Source organism: Carettochelys insculpta, chromosome 1 (assembly GCF_033958435.1).
Source record: "Carettochelys insculpta isolate YL-2023 chromosome 1, ASM3395843v1, whole genome shotgun sequence".
Classification (NCBI taxonomy): domain Eukaryota; kingdom Metazoa; phylum Chordata; order Testudines; family Carettochelyidae; genus Carettochelys; species Carettochelys insculpta.
In genome coordinates this window covers 236,500,974-236,518,323 of record NC_134137.1, presented here as the reverse complement: position 1 = coordinate 236,518,323, position 17,350 = coordinate 236,500,974, and the positions used below count along the sequence as shown (strand labels likewise).

General features: G+C 49.7%; 1 protein-coding gene across 2 annotated transcripts in view; it reads left to right on the top strand.

The window, feature by feature from the left end:
- Positions 1-4,469: 4,469 nt before the first annotated feature.
- Positions 4,470-17,350, top strand: part of NRIP2 (nuclear receptor interacting protein 2) — a 28,958-nt gene continuing 16,077 nt past the window's right edge. For both annotated transcript variants that reach the window (XM_075002700.1, XM_075002689.1), the window contains exons 1-2: positions 4,470-5,170; positions 13,950-14,123. In XM_075002700.1, the coding sequence (XP_074858801.1) occupies positions 4,940-5,170; positions 13,950-14,123 (405 nt within the window). In that variant the 5' untranslated portion in view covers positions 4,470-4,939. The remainder of the gene's footprint in view (positions 5,171-13,949; positions 14,124-17,350) is intronic.

The following is a 17,350-nucleotide window of genomic DNA, read 5'->3' as shown; positions in this document are numbered from 1 at the left end:
CTTGTTGCTGGGTGGCCATGCCACTCTGGGGAAATAAGGGTTAAACCCAGCCCTGGGAGAGGGATGGGGCCATGGGCCAATCAGAAGAAGGCTAGAAACAGCCAAGAAAAGCTCCTGGAAAGGAGGAACGCACAGACTCTTGCTCCAGCAATGGAGCAGGAAGGACCCTGGTGCTTTGGTAGGCTAGAGAGAGTACCTGAGACAGAGTGGCACGTAGGAAGGGCAGGCAGACCTGGGGAGCACTGGCCTGACCGAACCCCCAGGCTGCAGGCCTGATGTAGGACCCTGAGGGGTACTGAGGTTGCAGGGAGGCAGCCAGGGTAGGAGAAGGCAGCATGACCACACCATGCCAATGATGAGTGGCCATTTCAGACTGCAGTTTGCCCCTGAGGCAGGGGCTAAGTGACAAATGGCAGTGGGTCACTGAGCCAAGGTGGACAAGGGTGGGTGGAGCTCATTGGGAGGGGAGGACTGGACCCCAAAGTGTGGACACGCTGCCATGATGCAGTAGCATGAGGGAAGGAGTACCATGGGCCAGGAGAGACATGGGACCTGATGCAGTATGGAAGACAGGTGACTGAGGGCGAGACACTGGCCAGTGGGGGTGCTGCAGGGCTGGAAGAGCTAATTCTGGGATAGACCAGCAGGAGGTGCTGCACCAGTGAATCCACAAACACTTGTACCCCTGCACTTCCTAAGTTATGTTGGAGGTTGTTTCGACCCCATAGCAGCTCAGAGGTGGAATTGTGCAAAGATGTCTTAAAGATACTTTTGACCCAGCTTCCTCATGGATTGTTCTGGTTCTAAGAGAAGACAAATTAATAGTCAATAGATATTTCAACTGGGTAAAAAAGCCACAGGTGGAGAGGAATTCTTTAAGGTGGTAAAAGAACTGGGGGAAGAGTTAAGAGAAAGGAGGTTAGGCTAGATAAAGCCTTCCTAGCAGTGAGAAAAATCTCCTAAAGGCAGTAAGTGCTGGAACCCCATGGCTTGTGACTAGACTGGACAAAGCACCAGACTATGTGCTATAGGGGACAGTGTTGCATTGGCCCCTGGGAGAACGGCAGTGATTAAATGGGTCTCTCATTCCAATACCTATGACTCTATCAGACATAAGTTTTGTGGGAAGTCCCAAGGCTTAATGCTTGGGGCACTTTCCAACACTGCTGTGCTGTGTTTCTCTTCTTGCACCTCCCAGTTCAGCTGCTTTTTTTTTTTTTTCCTCTGGCTCCACATCCCAGAGGCAGGTGGAAGGACAATCTTGTCTACTTTGTCTCCTGCTCCTTCTGAGAGTGGAGAACTCCTCACTGCCAGTGAGGGAATTTCACCCCTCAGCTGCCACTTGCTTCTCCTTCACCACATGCTGCTAGAAGGGATGTTTTCTCTTTCTCTCTTTTTGACTAGGTGTGTCGGTGAGTTGAATTCCCACCTGGCAGCTTCCCATGGATTTTATTTGCAAATGAGAGAACTGTTTTTAAGTATTCTTCAGTGTCTCTCAGGTGCTGCTAAACAAGACTGTAAGTCCCTGACTACATGCACAGAGGTACAGAAGGCTTCTGGATAAGGTGCCAGAATCTTTAGCTCAAAAAACACAGGCGTCTGACACTTGAGGTAAAGCGGACTCTTCTGTGGCTGTCAGAAGTAAAGCTCTCATCCTCTGTCGGCATCTCAGACCATGCCAAACCAGCAGAATACTACAGGGCCACGTTTGCTGCAATACCTATATGGTGGAAGAGGAACTGCTGTGTCATAAGTCAAGAATTTTGAGATGTGACAGTTTTATGAGCACTCTGGTGAGGGTGGTGACATTTTGTGTATTGGGTTATAAAACTTTCCTGTATGGAGGCAGATTTAGATTACAAGGGAAGAGGGAGTTAAAACAGAAAGAGGACAATGGCCCCAGATAAGGACACCCCAGCACTGCATGTGAAAAACAATGAGAAAACTATCAAAACAAAAAGCAGTCAAGTCGCACTTTAAAGACTAGCAAAATAATTTATTAGGTGAGCTTTTGTGGGACAGACCCACTTCTTCAGACCACAGCCAGACCAGAACAGACTTGTCTTTAAAGTGCTACTTGACTGCGTTTTGTTTTGATAGTATATAGACTAGCACAGCTCCCTCTCTGTTACTATTCCATGAGAAAATGGTTACCTCTGAAGGTCTTTCATCCCATTTCTAACAAGCTGCCAGTCCTGTTCCACCAAGACTGGGAACTAACAGATCAAAAGGGGTACGAACAGTTAAAAGTAATGGTGTTTGGAGAACTGAGGCTGATCAGAAAGACTAATCAGCTTCTAAAGGACTCTTGCTTGTCATGTGGTTTCTGAGGCAAGGAAATTGGCTACACTAAGCAGACCCTAGAAGGCTTGGTGTACCCATGGAAGCTTAGATTTACCAGGGTTCCCATGCAGAAGATGGTTAGATATTGAACATGTTAGTCCTGTACAAAGTCTAGGTGGTTGTTGTTTTCAGGTTTGTTTTGCTCTCAGGTGCTGTTGTTCAAGTAAATAATACTTTGCTCTCAAATTGCTATCTGGTCATTGCAGAGTGAGCAGAACTTCAGGTCTGAGCCTAAGTCAGACCTGCTGAGCCAATCAGCTTGCAGGCTAGAACCCAGTCTAAGAATAGGAGAACAGTGTGATTCCACACAGGGAGAGGTGACAACTTGAGGCCTGAGAGCTAAATGGAGGTGCACATGGAGAGACCAACTCGCCCAATAACTATGACAATGTATGAGCAAGGGAGCAACGCTGTGGGATGCGGCTCCCTAGGAACATTCGTACCTCCAATCTTGGCCCAGAGTCCACTTGCCATTATGTATAAAATTCACATCACAAAGAACAGAAGCAAAGCCACCACCCAGGAGTCTCTGCCCAGCAATATTCCTCCATATTTCACAGCCTTCCCACAGCCTTAAGAACCACACCTGCAGCATCCCAGCCAGGCTGCCCCACTCTTGAATCACATTGGTCCTGGGTGCCCTGTTCCCTGGCACCAGTCCGTGCAAAAGCCACTTCAGTGTACTTCCTCAGGTCATCCAACTCATCTCCCACAAACTCCTGTCTTCTCCAACTGATTGTCTTGATGGTATCAGGCATCACTCTGGCTATGCTGGAAATTCAGAGAACAAGAAGTCTTGTGGCACCTAATAGATGAACAGGTATTTTGGAGCATAAGCTTTCATGGGCAAAGACCCGCTTCATCAGGTCTTTGCCCATGAAAGCTTATGCTCCAAAAATATCTGTTCGTCTATAAGGTGCCACTAGACCTTGTTGTTCTCGAAGCTACAGACTAACACGGCTACTTCTCTGATACCTGTAAATGTAGGTGATTGCTGTCTCCGAAGTTATGTGGGAGGTATGGTTCTCATGCAGCAAGCACTTGTAGCAAGTCAGCAGAAAGTCTTTTAATGTCTGGTTTCCCTAGCATCCTCGCCTTTCACTCACCTAGCGAGATGCTGAAGACAAGACACATCAGCAAGGACTTTCTATACTTCTTGGTAATACTTCTGTTTCTCTAAAAGTGGCTGCATGTCACTAGACTAGCCATCACGAGTCCAGTGTGATTTTTTTTAATCTAAGTGATGTTTAGCCTCCCTTGTAGTCATTCTACTCAGATGTTTGACTGCTCCCTGCAATTCAGTGCCTCCTTGCATTTGGGTAGGAATATCTACAGCAGTACGAATGAAGAGTCACTTCATTGCAGTCAAGGGTAGTTTGCCTGAATAAGGACTTCAAGATTTGATACGAAAGAATTAAGTGTCTATTGCCCAATTCTGCTCTTATTTACACTGGTTTTACATTGATGTAATGCTCCCCATTTCAATGGAGATAATCCCGATTTGCTCCTGTGCATGTGAAATCAGAATCATGCACTCTGTGACTCCCAAAGCATTACATTTGCCAACACCAGGGGACCAAAACAGACCAAACGTCAGCTGACAATTCAAAGCAGAGATAGAAGGACGCAGGATGGAGGTAAAGGGTTAATCTGGGCCTGGAGCATGGCTCTCAAACTGCAGCAGTTTCAGTGGGTGAAGTCAGAACAGAAAGAGTCAGCTGGGGAGAAGCAGGAGTAGGTGCACTGATGTCAGTGAGTCTGCTTTTGATCTCACTCTGATTTTATACTTACACAAGGCACTGACTTTGGTAAATTACTCCAGCGAGATGAGAATCAGGCCCAATGCAATCATACTGGTGTGCCTGAAAAAGCAAGGCATCTGTCTCTCACTGGAAAAGCACACCAAAATCCTCCAGCACTAGCTTTAAAAAACATCCAAAATGTGTGACTCCCTGTTCAAAGGAGAGAGATCAGGCATGCCTGCCAGGCCCCTGGAGGCTAATGCTCCCCTCCATTTATGGAGGCAATGCATTATCTCCCAGAGCAAAGTATCTTCTCTCCAGTATTAACAGACTTCCTGAGATGCGTCAAAACCCCCGGCAGAGACACTGAGCAGTACAGCCTGCCACAGAAAGATATACAATCTCTCTGGCGTATCAGTGGGAGCAGGACAGTGTATGTGCACACACACGGAAAAAGCAGGGGGAAGGTGAGTCCAACCCCCAGCAGCAGGGCCATCCTTCTGCTGCTGGATTTTTCCAGCCGAAGCATCTTCGCGTCTCTGCTGCAATTTATGGAAATTGGTTTCTGACGTGGGGCTTTTTCTGCTACAGCAGGGACCCACCGGGTGGAGGAGGCAGAGCTGCAGTCAGGGCAGGGGAAGGGAGGGAGGAAAGGAGCTGGGCACAGGAGGAAGCCAGAAAGAGAGAAGTCATCTAGGTACTATAGTTATGGACCAGCTATAAATCAGATACATAAAAGGGCAAAGGAGAGCAGAGATCCTGAGTGAGTCACGGACGAGCAGACCGACACAGAGAGGGAGCCCAGAGAGCACTCCTCCACCCCAAGAAACACCTGCCTAGCTGGACTCTGCACCATGAGCGGGCGGGAGACCTCTGCCCAGGACGTGGGGACAGGGGATGGGGAGGAGAAGCAGAGTGGCAGCACTCTGGATCCGGACAGAAGGCAGAGCGACGTGGAGCTGCGGAATAAAGCCATCCTGCAACAGAAGAGGCGCCTGAAACAAGCCACCCAGTTTGTGCACAAGGATTCCGCTGACCTGCTGCCCCTGGATGGCTTAAAGAGGCTGGGCACATCCAAGGATCTGGTGAGTCAAGTGGGACCCAGTCCTCTCCTCTCCTCCTAGTGATGCCAGGAAATCCCCCTAACTTGAGGAAACAATCACATGTCCAGGCACAACAAACAGCCCACCAGAATCATTACAAGGCTGGGGGTGGGAGAAGGAAAGGAGATGTCCCTCGCTGCTTGCATCTTTCTCCCCATCCATCCTCCATAGGTCCAGTTCCCTTTTCCACTCGGAGGAAGTAGAGGGTGGGGGATACTCCCTAGCCTGCAGATCCAGCCTACCGTCCATGCAGTGCAAAAACAGGAGTACATGGCTTTTGTGTATGTTTTACTGTGTCTACCTGCTGGGCTGATGTGAACCCATACACTGACTCATCTGATCTGCTGTGGAAGTGGTCCCTCTTGTATTCTGTAGTAAACACACTGACCAATACCTGAAACTTTGGGGTCTTGTGTTGAAACTTTTCACTTTTCTATACAACTCCCCAGTTTTGGATTTGCTTTGACACATTTCCCCAGAGGGTGAGCGTGGGGCAAGAGCAGGGTGTGTGGGGCTCTGCCCCAGCAGCTTGGGGACAAGCTGGAGACCAGGTGTGATTTCCCCTGGCAATGTATAACAAGGACAGGGTGTGGTTTCCCTTGGAATGCCCCACTGATCAATAAAGTACATCTCTGCCCTCCAGTGCTCTCTGGCTGTCTTCCCAGCTTCCCCATGCTCTCCTAGCATAACACAGCTGATCCAGGGTTTGGGTTGAAATCCTGTTTCCCAGTGCAAGGCAGGGCTTTGTTGCCAGCAACTTTCCCCTGAAGGCTCCAGGTTGCTTTGCCAAACAAAGGGCTCCTGAAAAAATGGGTTGAGTAGCCTAGAGTCCCTGACCTGACCCAAAGAAATCCAGGACTCAGAGGTGATCTGATTGCTGGTGAGGTGGGGTGACCTCAGGCCTGGCAAGTACCGGGCACTACGTTAGCTCCCTCCACTGTGGGTTATTTTTCTCTACGTTTGCTGCTCTCTTTTTAGGCCTCACTGCTACTAGTGATGGGACTGTCCTGCCCGGGAGCTGGGCAGTAGGGGGAATCCAGCTCCTGGGCATTTCAGGCTGCCTGGAAATCAATTTCACAGGCTTATATTGATTTCTCTGCCAATTTCTGATTCTCATTGGCTGGAGCAGCCCAGCATATGCTACGTGGGGATCAGCACCACAACACACTCAGCTGTCTCTCTGCTTTGGGACCCTCCCTCACCACCTTCCACAGAGGCTGAGTCAGTGGCAGAGCTCTTCCTAGTGCGCACACATTCAGACCATAGCAGCCTTGGGGTCCATTCTGTGGCACTAGTATGGGAAACCCCGCCCTGTGCCCAAAGTGCTGTCGTTACCAATGAGTTTAAGCAAGCCGTCCAAATTCCCTTGCTGGGCAGTGACAGGCCAGGATCTTTGAGCCCACTTTAGGCCCTCGACTGGTGTTCTCTCAGCCGGCCGCACAGGGACAGCTGGGACTGACCAGCTCTGTCACGGTAAATCACAGACTTCAGTCACTGCAGTGCAGCCCTGTGGAGGGGGTTAAACTGTGAGTCTGCGACCCTTCAACAGGGGGTGTCCTGACAGCTCCAGTCCATGGGGAGCAGGCCTGAGGGACTATCACTGACTCTCCTTGAAACTTAGTGGTTTGTCAGGACTTCAGGGAACTGCACTGTAACAACCTTGGGGTTCATCAAATAACAAGCCAGTGAATGAGAAAGGAATAAAAATGTAATAAACCAAACTGGAGAGTGCCTTTGGGGAATGGTTGCAACAGCCAAGCAGGGTTCTTAGCTCCCACACGTCTCCAAATTCCCACCCAACACGGTACCTCCAAATCACAGTCTTATATAAACATCTCTACCCGCACCCGTATTTCTTCTCCATGGGGCACTCTAGAGCTGCGTCTACACGTGCACGCTACTTCGAAGTAGCGGCACCAACTTCGAAATAGCGCCCGTCGCGTCTACACACGTCGGGCGCTATTTCGAAGTTAACTTCGACGTTAGGCGGCGAGACGTCGAAGTCGCTAACCTCATGAGGAGATAGGAATAGCGCCCTACTTTGACGTTCAACGTCGAAGTAGGGACCGTGTAGACGATCCGCATCCCGCAACGTCGAAATTGCTGGGTCCTCCATGGCGGCCATCAGCTGGGGGGTTGAGAGATGCTCTCTCTCCAGCCCCTGCGGGGCTCTATGGTCACCGTGGGCAGCAGCCCTCAGCCCAGGGCTTCTGGCTGCTTCTGCGGCAGCTGGGGATCCATGCTGCAGGCACAGGGTCTGCAACCAGTTGTCAGCTCTGTGTATCTTGTGTTGTTTAGTGCAACTGTGTCTGGGAGGGGCCCTTTAAGGGAGCGGCTGGCTGTTGAGTCCGCCCTGTGACCCTGTCTGCAGCTGTGCCTGGCATCCCTATTTCGATGTGTGCTACTTTGACGTGTAGACGTTCCCTCGCTGTGCCTATTTCGATGTTGGGCTGAGCAACGTCGAAGTTGAACATCGACGTTGCCGGCCCTGGAGGACGTGTAGACGTTATTCATCGAAATAGACTATTTCGATGTCGCAACATCGAAATAAGCTATTTCGATGTTGGCTGCACGTGTAGACGTAGCCTAGGTGTGCACAGTTAGGTCTCTGGCCTCTAGCCATCTCCTGTCTCTGGTAGGGCCTGTTGCCCCATCTTCTTCTGCTGGTGGGTGGTAAGGCTGCACATTACCCGTCTTACCCTATTATATCACCAGCAAACTAGTCTGTTTGCAGGCCAGCCCCTGTTTTGTGCTACTTCCCTGAGGGCTCTGAAAAGTGCACTGCCGGCACGACAAGGCCTCACCCGTCTCTCTCGCAGCAGACCACATTTCAAGGACAAAAGCATCATCGAGGAAACACAAAAACAACAGATGTTTCTATGTGCCTACTTACAAACATACCAGGAATCACCCATCTGCCTTCTGCATGTGACCCAACACCCTCTTCCAATCCTTCTGCCAGTGCTGGGGTTCCCCTTTAGACAAAGGGTCCTGTCCATTAGCTGACCCAGCACAAAGGGCTGGTGTTGGTTAAAGTACAGCTTTTTGCGCCAAAACCCCTTTCTTTGTCTGAGTCTCTGGAAACCCACTGGGAACAAGCCCATGCCGCCCCCACCCCCCCAGGTGTAATGCTTCTCAGCTGCTGTTTTATTTGCAATCCCTTAAGCCAGTGGTCACCAACCAGTAGAGTGGGATCTACTGGTAACTCCTGGAGCCTTTGACAGGTGATCGCAACTGGTTTCGCTGGGAGTCTATCAAGTGCTGTACACTTCAGCTTCCCCTTTCCCTTCCCCCATGGCCTGGTGCTCCTGCCCTCTGCCTTGGAGCTACTCCCGGGCACCTCCTGCTTGCTGTGCAAGGTTGGGCAGGCAGAGGAGAGGTGAAGGCCCAGCTGGGGAAGGCAAGCTGCAACTCTGCCCCTTCCGCCCCTTCAGCCACCTTACCCCTGCCCCTGTAGAGCCAAGCACTGCTCGACCCCAGCCCAACCCTTTCTGGACACCTGGAGGGCTGGGGCTGCTGCACCACAGCCCAAGTCCTCCTTGGCAGCCAGGTAGTGTGGGCAGGATTGGGAAGGTAATGCCTTCCTTTGCCTACATTACCTCCTGCCCATGCCCTCCCCCAGGCCCTGTACCTCACGCAGGGCTCTCCTGCAAGCTGTGGTGCTAAGGAGCAGGCAAGCAAGCAGGTGAAAGGGGCTGGCTGAGGGCACATTTGCCCTCCCTGGGTCTGGGGCTGCCCCAGCCCAGAGCTTTGCTCCCAGGGTGCCATTTAGGGAGGGCAGGGGGCTGCAGTCATGGGACTCTACAGCTTTTCCCCCTCCCCTGTCAGGGAGCAAGGGGAAAGCGTGCAGCTTGTTGCCTTCTGCTTACTCCTGGCTGCTGAGGGGAGGGGCAGAAGCTTTCCCCCGACCTCCCTCAGTGGCACCCTTTTCCCCCTACCCCTAAACACACCCCAACCCTCAGCCCCCTGCTCCAAGCCCTCCACACCCCCAGCCCCTCTACCCCCAACTGACTCCCACACCCTCCAGCTCCCTGCCCTGAGTCCCTCCAACCCCCAACCCTGACTCCTGCGTCTCTCAGGCCCCTGCCCTGAGTCCCTTCTCACACCCAAGCTCCTGTCCTGACTCCTGTACCTCCCACATCCTCCCCCCTGCCCTGCCCGCGCCCCACACTCCACTTACATTTCTCACAGGTACTGTCATCTTGAACTCCTCTCCTGACTGTCCCCCCTAGAGGAGTGCAATACGACAATACCTTTAAGGCACTGCAGTTACTTTCCCAGCCCCCCCTACGCTGCACTTGTTATTGCATCTGACCCACCACTGGCTGACTGAAGTGTTTTTAAACAGATGAATAGCGAGTACGTAATGACAAACTTTCAGACATGAAGTTTTAGGATTTGTGCTAAAAATCACAAAACTTTTAGGATTCGTCAACGTTCTCCCAAACAAACAGCAGTTGTAGGAATAGCTGAACAACAAACACTGAGACCCTCCCCCCCAGTGACTGCCAGGGTGTTCTCACACTGTTTATGTGGAAATACTTGTCACTCTCTTCCCGTACTGGACAGCCTGCGTTAGGGCCTTTTTTCTCCACACACTCTGGTTTTACACTGGTACAAATCTACAAACTTCAGTAGGTGCACGCCTGATTTATATTGGAGTGAGAGGAAAAGCAGACCTTGGCTCCCCTGGAGTGGTGTGAAGCCTACTACAGCCCTGGGTACTTAATGTGCCTGTGGAAATATGTATTTTTGGCTACAAATTATCACACACTGTGAACTCTGTATGGCATCGTACCACAGGCAGGGACTTAACAAGAATAATATAATGCACAGGTTTTATACAGTGGTTTTCATCTCAGAGTGCTTTACAACAGGAGGTCAGCATCATTAGTGCCTTTTGAAAGATGGGGAAACTGAGGCACAAAGCTGACTTACCTGACTTGGCCAGTGGTGAAGCTGGAAATGGAGTCAGGAGACCTGGGTTCTCCTCACTGCTAGGGCCATGAGAGACAGTGTGCTCCACATTCAGGGTAGAATCTCCATTCATCCACGTCCTAGCCTCAGGCATCATCACTGAATAATAAGAGTATAGCAGTATGCCTGTATTAGTGACCACCAGACCAGGGTGGTGACAGTGCTTATGAAATGCTCGGGGAAATTAGAGAGGCTAGAAAAACAGAAAATCCAGTAAGGACGGGGGGATCCTGTGGTCCCCATATTGACTGGGTACATGTTACTTTAGGACAGGCTGAAGGGATAAATTTCTAGACACCGCGTATGATTGCTTCATGGAGAAACTAGTCCTGGAACAACAAGGGGAGAGGCAACTCTTGACTTAGTCCTAACAGGTTTACAGGATCTGGTCCAAGAGGTGAATATAGCTGAACTGCTCAGTAACAGCAACTGTGGTGTGATTGAATTTAATATCCTTGTAGGGGCCAAAATACCAAAGAAGCTATACACAGGAGCATTTAATTTCAAAGTGGGAAGTTTCATCCCAAACTTAGGTTACCCCTTCCCATAACACAAAAACTAGGAGTCACACAATGAAATCAATGGGCAGCAGGTTTAGAACAAAAGGAAGTACTTCCTCGGCTCTGGTCAGGTCACATCTGTAGTACTGGGACCCCAGTATAGAAAGGATGTAGATGCACTGGAGTGGGTTCAGCAGAGGGCAACAAAAATTTTTAAGGGGCTGGAGCACGTGCCCTGTGAGGAGAGGCTGAGGGATTTGGGTTTATTTAGTTTGCGGAAGAGAAGAGTGAGGGGTGATCTGATAGAAGCCTTCAACTTCCTGAAAGGGAGCATTAAAGAGGATGGAGAGAGAGACTGTTCTCAATGGGGATGGACGGTCAAACAAGGAGCAGCGGTCTGAAGTTACAGAGGGAGATGTGTAGGTTGGATATCAGGAAAAAACTGTTTCACTAGGTGAGTGGTGAAGTACTGGAATGCATTACCAAGAGAGGTGGTGGAATCTCTATCCCTAGAGGTTTTTAAGTCCCAGCTTGACAAAGTCCTGGCTCGGACGATTTAGTTTGGGTTGATCCTGTTTTGGGCAGAGGGCTGGACTAGATGACCTCCTGAGGTCCTTTCCAGCCCTAGGATTCTATGATTCTTCACACAAAACATTCCTCAACCTGGGGAACTCCATGCCAGAGGCTGTTGTGAAGGCCAAGAGCGTAACTAGATTCACAAAAAGAATGAAATACGTTCATGCAGGACAGGTCCATCAATGGCTATTAACCAGGATGGTCAGGGAACCAACCGCCTATTCTGACTGACGCTAAACCTCTGACTGCCAGGAGCTGGGGATAACAGGGGATGGATCCCTCCATAATTGCCCTCTTCTTTTCTCTATATGTGAAGCATCTGGCACCCAGCCACTGTTGGGAGAACAGGAAACTGGGTAGGTGGCACATTGGTCTGACCCAGCAAGAACATTCTTATGTATGTTTCTGTATGACTGATCCCAGGCACTTAAATACCAAGACGGGCTTAAAAATCCTGACATGTTTTTTAAAACATAAAGGTTGGACTGTTTATCTTTGTCTTCTGGTTTCTGAGCCATTGGGGTGCACTTCAGCTTTTCTCTGCAAACATGAAGGCTGGAAACTTCTTTTGAAACGAGACAAGAAAGCTGAGGTTCTCAAGGGATCACGTGCCTCACCTGAAAACCAAGACAAGTGATAAAATTGTGCGAGTCGGCCAAGTGCAATTGTTGTGCATCATCTAGCTACCAATTCCCAGCTAAATGCATTCACTAGACAGGCCAGTGCTGCTCAGGGCTGCTAATAGAGAGGCAAAAGGGGCAGGTGACCCCAGGACCCAGTGATTTAAAAGGGCTCGGGGCTCCCAGCTACCATTGGGCAGCACTGAAGGTCTGGTGAGGAAGGCTAGCCCCCCCAGACCCACTCTTCTGCCCGAGGCCTGCCCCTTCCTCCCACCTTACCCAGGGGCCCAGCAATTTTGCTGGCTGCCCAGGTGCTACTACTTCCCACACCTGGGGCTTGGGGCCCTGCCAAGGTGGGACTCAGGTCTGGAGGCATAAGGGAAAATGGGCAAGGCATTGTTCAGTGAACTATTTTCAGACTCTTCTGGCTAAGCAGCAGCACTGTTGGGTTCCACAGGGAACTCTGTCAAACCATCCCAGCAGCAGGCAGCTTCTCTGGAAGGGCCGTTTTCCTTCCCTCGCCACACCTCTCAGCTCACCATCTCTTCAGTTCATCTCCTCTCTCACACTGCACATCTTGCCCTGTCTCCTCTTCATTACCATTTCTCCTCAGCAATGCAGGAGAGAGACGTTCTCTGCTCCAAGACAGATGCCCTTGTTGTCCCAGAACTTACTCCCTGTATCAGTGTATGACCCTCCCCTGGCCTGACTGAAAAAGGGCTTGCTCTGACTGTGGGAAAGTTCCCGTGAAGGAGAGAAAAGCCTGGTGGATGCCAGACTGTGAGAGTACAAGGGGCAAGAGGATGGGAATAGGGAGCCCAAGGTCCTTTTCCCATGGACCCAATCTTAACGGGCAGCCTGACTGGCACTGGGTTATAGTTTGACTCTAAAGCCTGCTTATGCTAAGCTTGGATTATTTAGAGAATACAATGAAATAGCAGACCTCCCTTTTAGTGTGTAGTCTCAGGCAGGAGGGTAAAAGGTGTGTGTTGGGGTAAAAGGGTGTAATTGTTTCTTTGAACTTACATGGTGTGTTCTATCCCAAAGTACTTTGCAAAGCTATTATCCTTCCCATTCTATGGGTCGGTAAACTGAGGCACAGTGCAGTTGACTATCTTGCCCTGGACTTTGCATTGTACTATTGCCAGAGCTAAGAATAGAAAGCAGGTCTCCTAATCATGCTGATAAGTCAGAGCTACAGTGGGCTCCACTTAAGCTTTAACCTAGAGCCTCACATAGTTTTCGGATCAACATCAAACTTGACAGCTGATGGGATGCAGAGGGTTATGTTTTCTGTCAGAATATCACAGAGCACCTTGCACTTGTAGGTAGCCGGACTTGGCGGGCCTTCTTCTTCCTCTCAGAGATCTGCACTGCATGGTGTGATAAAAAAGCTATCAGGCCTAAACTCCCACCATCAGAGAGCTGCATACTTCAGAAGAAGGTGGAAGCAGCCGGTCATTAGGGAGGGGCAGTCTGGCCTGAGCCAGTAGCCCTTCTCTCTTCCTAGGCAGCAATGCCTGGGGAGGAAAACAGGCAGAAGCACAGATTAGCTGTCCCAGTTACTGGGTTTTTATTCAATTCCTTTACCATCCCTACACAGGGACCACGTGAACACTGGGTAAGCACTTCAGCAGCTGGCTGATGGTGCCGAGAGCTCCCTTAAGAAGCATCAGTCTCCTAACCCAGGTATTAAATGCTTTGTAATGAGCAGGTCGTCATCACCCCCTCCTCTGCTCAGGCAGAGCAGGAGAAGTTGCTACTTCCCTGTAGGAAAAGGATAGAAAGGCTACTGGTCTTGCTGCAGCTGCTGCCCTCAAGGAGTGAACAATTTATGGCCTTCCGCTGTCTGAGATGCACCTGAAGGTGACAAACCACAAGGAAATGCTACCGTGTGGAAGGGGCTGGGGCTGGGCTAGAAACTGAGAACAACCCTTTGGACTTTTATGCTCTGTGTGGCCTCTGAGAGTAAGTGGACCAATCAGGCCCAAGGACTGGGCCCAGGGAGCTGCCGGAGGTAGTGGTGATTTTCTGGATCTTGGACCAGTCAGTTGCTGAGAATGTTCTTTTTCTTTGTGGTGGAGACAGCAGCCTCACAGTGTGGTACAGCGGCGCCTCCTGGAGGGGAATCTGAACAAGCTGCGAGGTGAGAGCAGAGAATATACCACCTGGGTTCAGTCTCCATTGGTGAAGGACAAAGATAACAGGCCAGAAGAGAATGACAGAAGGAAAGAGACCATGTCCCTGCTCATACCTTGCAAGGTAAGGACCTCTGCAATATACAGCACTGCTTTTACACACCTACTGATATTATCAAAACAAACAGCAGTCATGTAGCACTTTAAACACTTACAAAATAATTTATTAGGTGATAGTAAGGCTGTGATCTGAAGTAGTGGGTCTGTCCCACAAAAGCTCATCACCTAATAAATTATTTTGTTAGTCTTTAAAGTGCTACAGGGCTGCTGGTTTGTTTTGATAGACTACAGACTAACACAGCTATCTCTCCCTCACTGATATTAGTGATAGAAACTAAACACATGATCCCATCTGCTCTATTCCCAGGGAGCCAGTGCCAGTGTGTTAGCCACAGGCTGTTCTAGTGCTTTGGTCCAGTCTCATTTCAAATGATCCAAGCAGTAGAACTGCTATGTTTCTGTTCTCCCTCCTGTTTTGCCATTTCTCAACCCCTTTCCTGTGTCTATCTGTGTCAAGTTTGATTTAGCATGTCCCTATGAGATGTGCTAAACCGAACCCCAGAAGATCAAGTGCAGCAGAGATGACCTTCTGCTTGGTGAAGACATACCTCTAGTGATTGCCAGATGGAATCAGATCCAGGCCAGAATCCTTTCTGATGGTGGTGACAGGTATCAGAGGGGTAGTCGGGTTAGTCTGTATCTGCCAAAATGAGAACTCCTGTGGCACCTTTTAGACTAACAGATTTCTCAGAGCATAAGCTTTCATTGGCAAAGACCCGCTTCATCAGATGCCTGACACGTGCACAGATGCATCAGACAAAGTAGGTCTTTGCCAACGAAAGCTTATGCTCCAAAAAATCTGTGCCACAGGTTTTCTTGTTTGTTCTGACAGTGAACTATACAAGATTCTTCGTTTGTTCTTGCTCTCTGCTTAGAACAGCTATGTGCATCCCTCTCTTGTTCCCTGCTTGAATTTGAATATACCATTATTTGTCCCATGGAGCAGGGAGCTCACTCACCGCTGTATTTTGACTAAGGTATGTGAGCAATTATTACGGAGTCAGAAGATTTCTTCAAGCAGTTGAATGCACAGACACTAAATACCTCTACTGTGCTCTAGTGAGCTTAGCTTTAGGGTTTTTCTTAAATTGTTTCATGCATAAGGTCATTCTGAAGGTAGCACCTTCCTGCATCCACTTGCAAGCTCTGAAGCAAGTCCCAGGGGTGTGCACCCACATATGTTTGACCTGCCATTGTCAAAGGTATAGGTCCATTTTTTTGTTATTTTTAGGTGGCTAATTTGTGGGACAATCTCCTTTAAAGCTATATTGGAATTTCAGTGGCTAGTTTAAAATCCATTAGAATGCTTGTACTCAACAATTTGACTTCCAGTAAAATGTGCTTGTCTTTGCACTTCCAGTTAGCACACCCAGGTACTACAGGTGTACACAAATGTACACACAAGGGACACGCACATTCTTCCAGAAAGTTTAGGCCCATCTATCTCAGGCTCACAGTACTACTTATGGATACATTTTGTATTCAGACTAGTGCTGTTAAGAGTTACATGGCCTTGTCAACACTGGGTTTTACTTGGCCACTGGAGTACAGTAACATCTTGATTTACGTGAAGGCTCCGTTCCCACACACCCTCACGTAACTCAGATTTCATGTAAGTTAGGGGGCAGCTTTTTCCCTCAGCAGAGAAGCAGCAGGAGCACATAGAGCTTCTTTTGAAAGGTAAGTCCTGGGGCTGGGGTGGGCCGTTAGGGAGGGTTAAGCTTGGTGGTGGGTTGGAGCCATGGGAAGGGGTCAGGGTTAAGCCTGGGGTGGGTTAGGGCTGCAGGAGGGACGGGGGGGCGGAGCTGAGCTGGAGCCGCCCATGGGAGGGGTTTGAACTGGGGTGGGAGGGGTGGAGGGTTGAGTTAGAGCCACGTGTGGGGGTGGTGAGATGGAGCCGTGCTCTGGTGGTGAGCTGGGCTGCGGAGGGTTTAAACTGAGGCCTGCGGGTTGAAATGGAGTCGCACGTGGGGGTGTTGAACTAGGGTGGGGCAGGTTGAGCCAGAGCTGCATGTGAGGGTGGTGAGCCAGAACCAGGCTTGGGTGTTGAGTTGGCGGGGGTTTGAATTGGGGCTGTGGGGGTTGAGCCAGAGCTGCGCATAAGGGGTGGTGAGCCGGAGCCAGAGCTGGGTGCAGGGGTGGGTGGGAGATGAGCTGCAGCCATGTGTGGGTGGTGGGTGGGCCTGTGGGGGTTGAAACAGGGCAGCATGAGGCCGGGGGGATTGAGCCAGGACTGGGGGGCACGGGATTTTGAGTTGTGTTTAACTCACATTAATGTGAATTGAGCACAATTTGAAATCACGCATTTCAAGGGTTTAGTGTATCTATACATCTTGCCAACTCCAGAAGGGCAAACTGCAACGTGCACCAGTGGAAAGTCATGGTTTGAGCTGCTGGAGTATATCAGAGTAGCCAAAGGGCTTGCTCAGACCACAAAGTAGACTTAGACCTCAGGCTGGTGAATAAAGGTGTTTGATTATTTTAAATCACAGAATCTTTGTAATTTCCATAAATAGAGAATAACAGTGGGTTGTTGTTTGCTTTTTACTCTTCTGAGGGGCAAGTGTCAGGAAGGGAGATCTCGGCATAGGTACACACAACAGTGTCTCAGCAGACATGGCCCCTGCCTCAGTTTCCCTCTTGGGGCTTTCCAGGAACTGCATTGAGGCTCCCATGCAAGTTAAAGAACATCATTTCTTGGGGTCTGGAATATTAAAACAGTACCAAAGTTCAAACATTGCTTTGGTGTGTAGGGAGTCTGTCCCAAATCCACAATTTCTTCAGCCACCTGTGTTCCACTGTGCTTTCTGAAAATCTTATCCCCAATCCTGGATATGAGCACTCCTTCTCGGCTGCTGTCCTTTCAATTTCTGTGTCAGCCTTAAAGCCCAGCATGTGGAGAGGCCTCTGATAAGCACTGATAAGGCGCAGCTCTTTAAGGGCCAGCCCCTCCTGTGACAGCACTCAGAATTTCCATGACAATCCACAGGACTTCTTGTTGTTTATGACAATCCCAGAGATTTTGGAAACCACTTCACAACAATGACTCTGAAGCACCGAAGACTGCTGTAGTCAAGGCTGTTTTGCTCTGTTGAGTGAGAGTCAAGTGCTGTTTACAGAGCGTTCTGGTGTTCCCTCCTTAAAGTGGGAACTCTTCAAGAGGAAAGGTACATGTTTCCTTTGGTCCTGAAACTTTTCACACTCTCTTCATGGATAAAAGCATGTGCATAG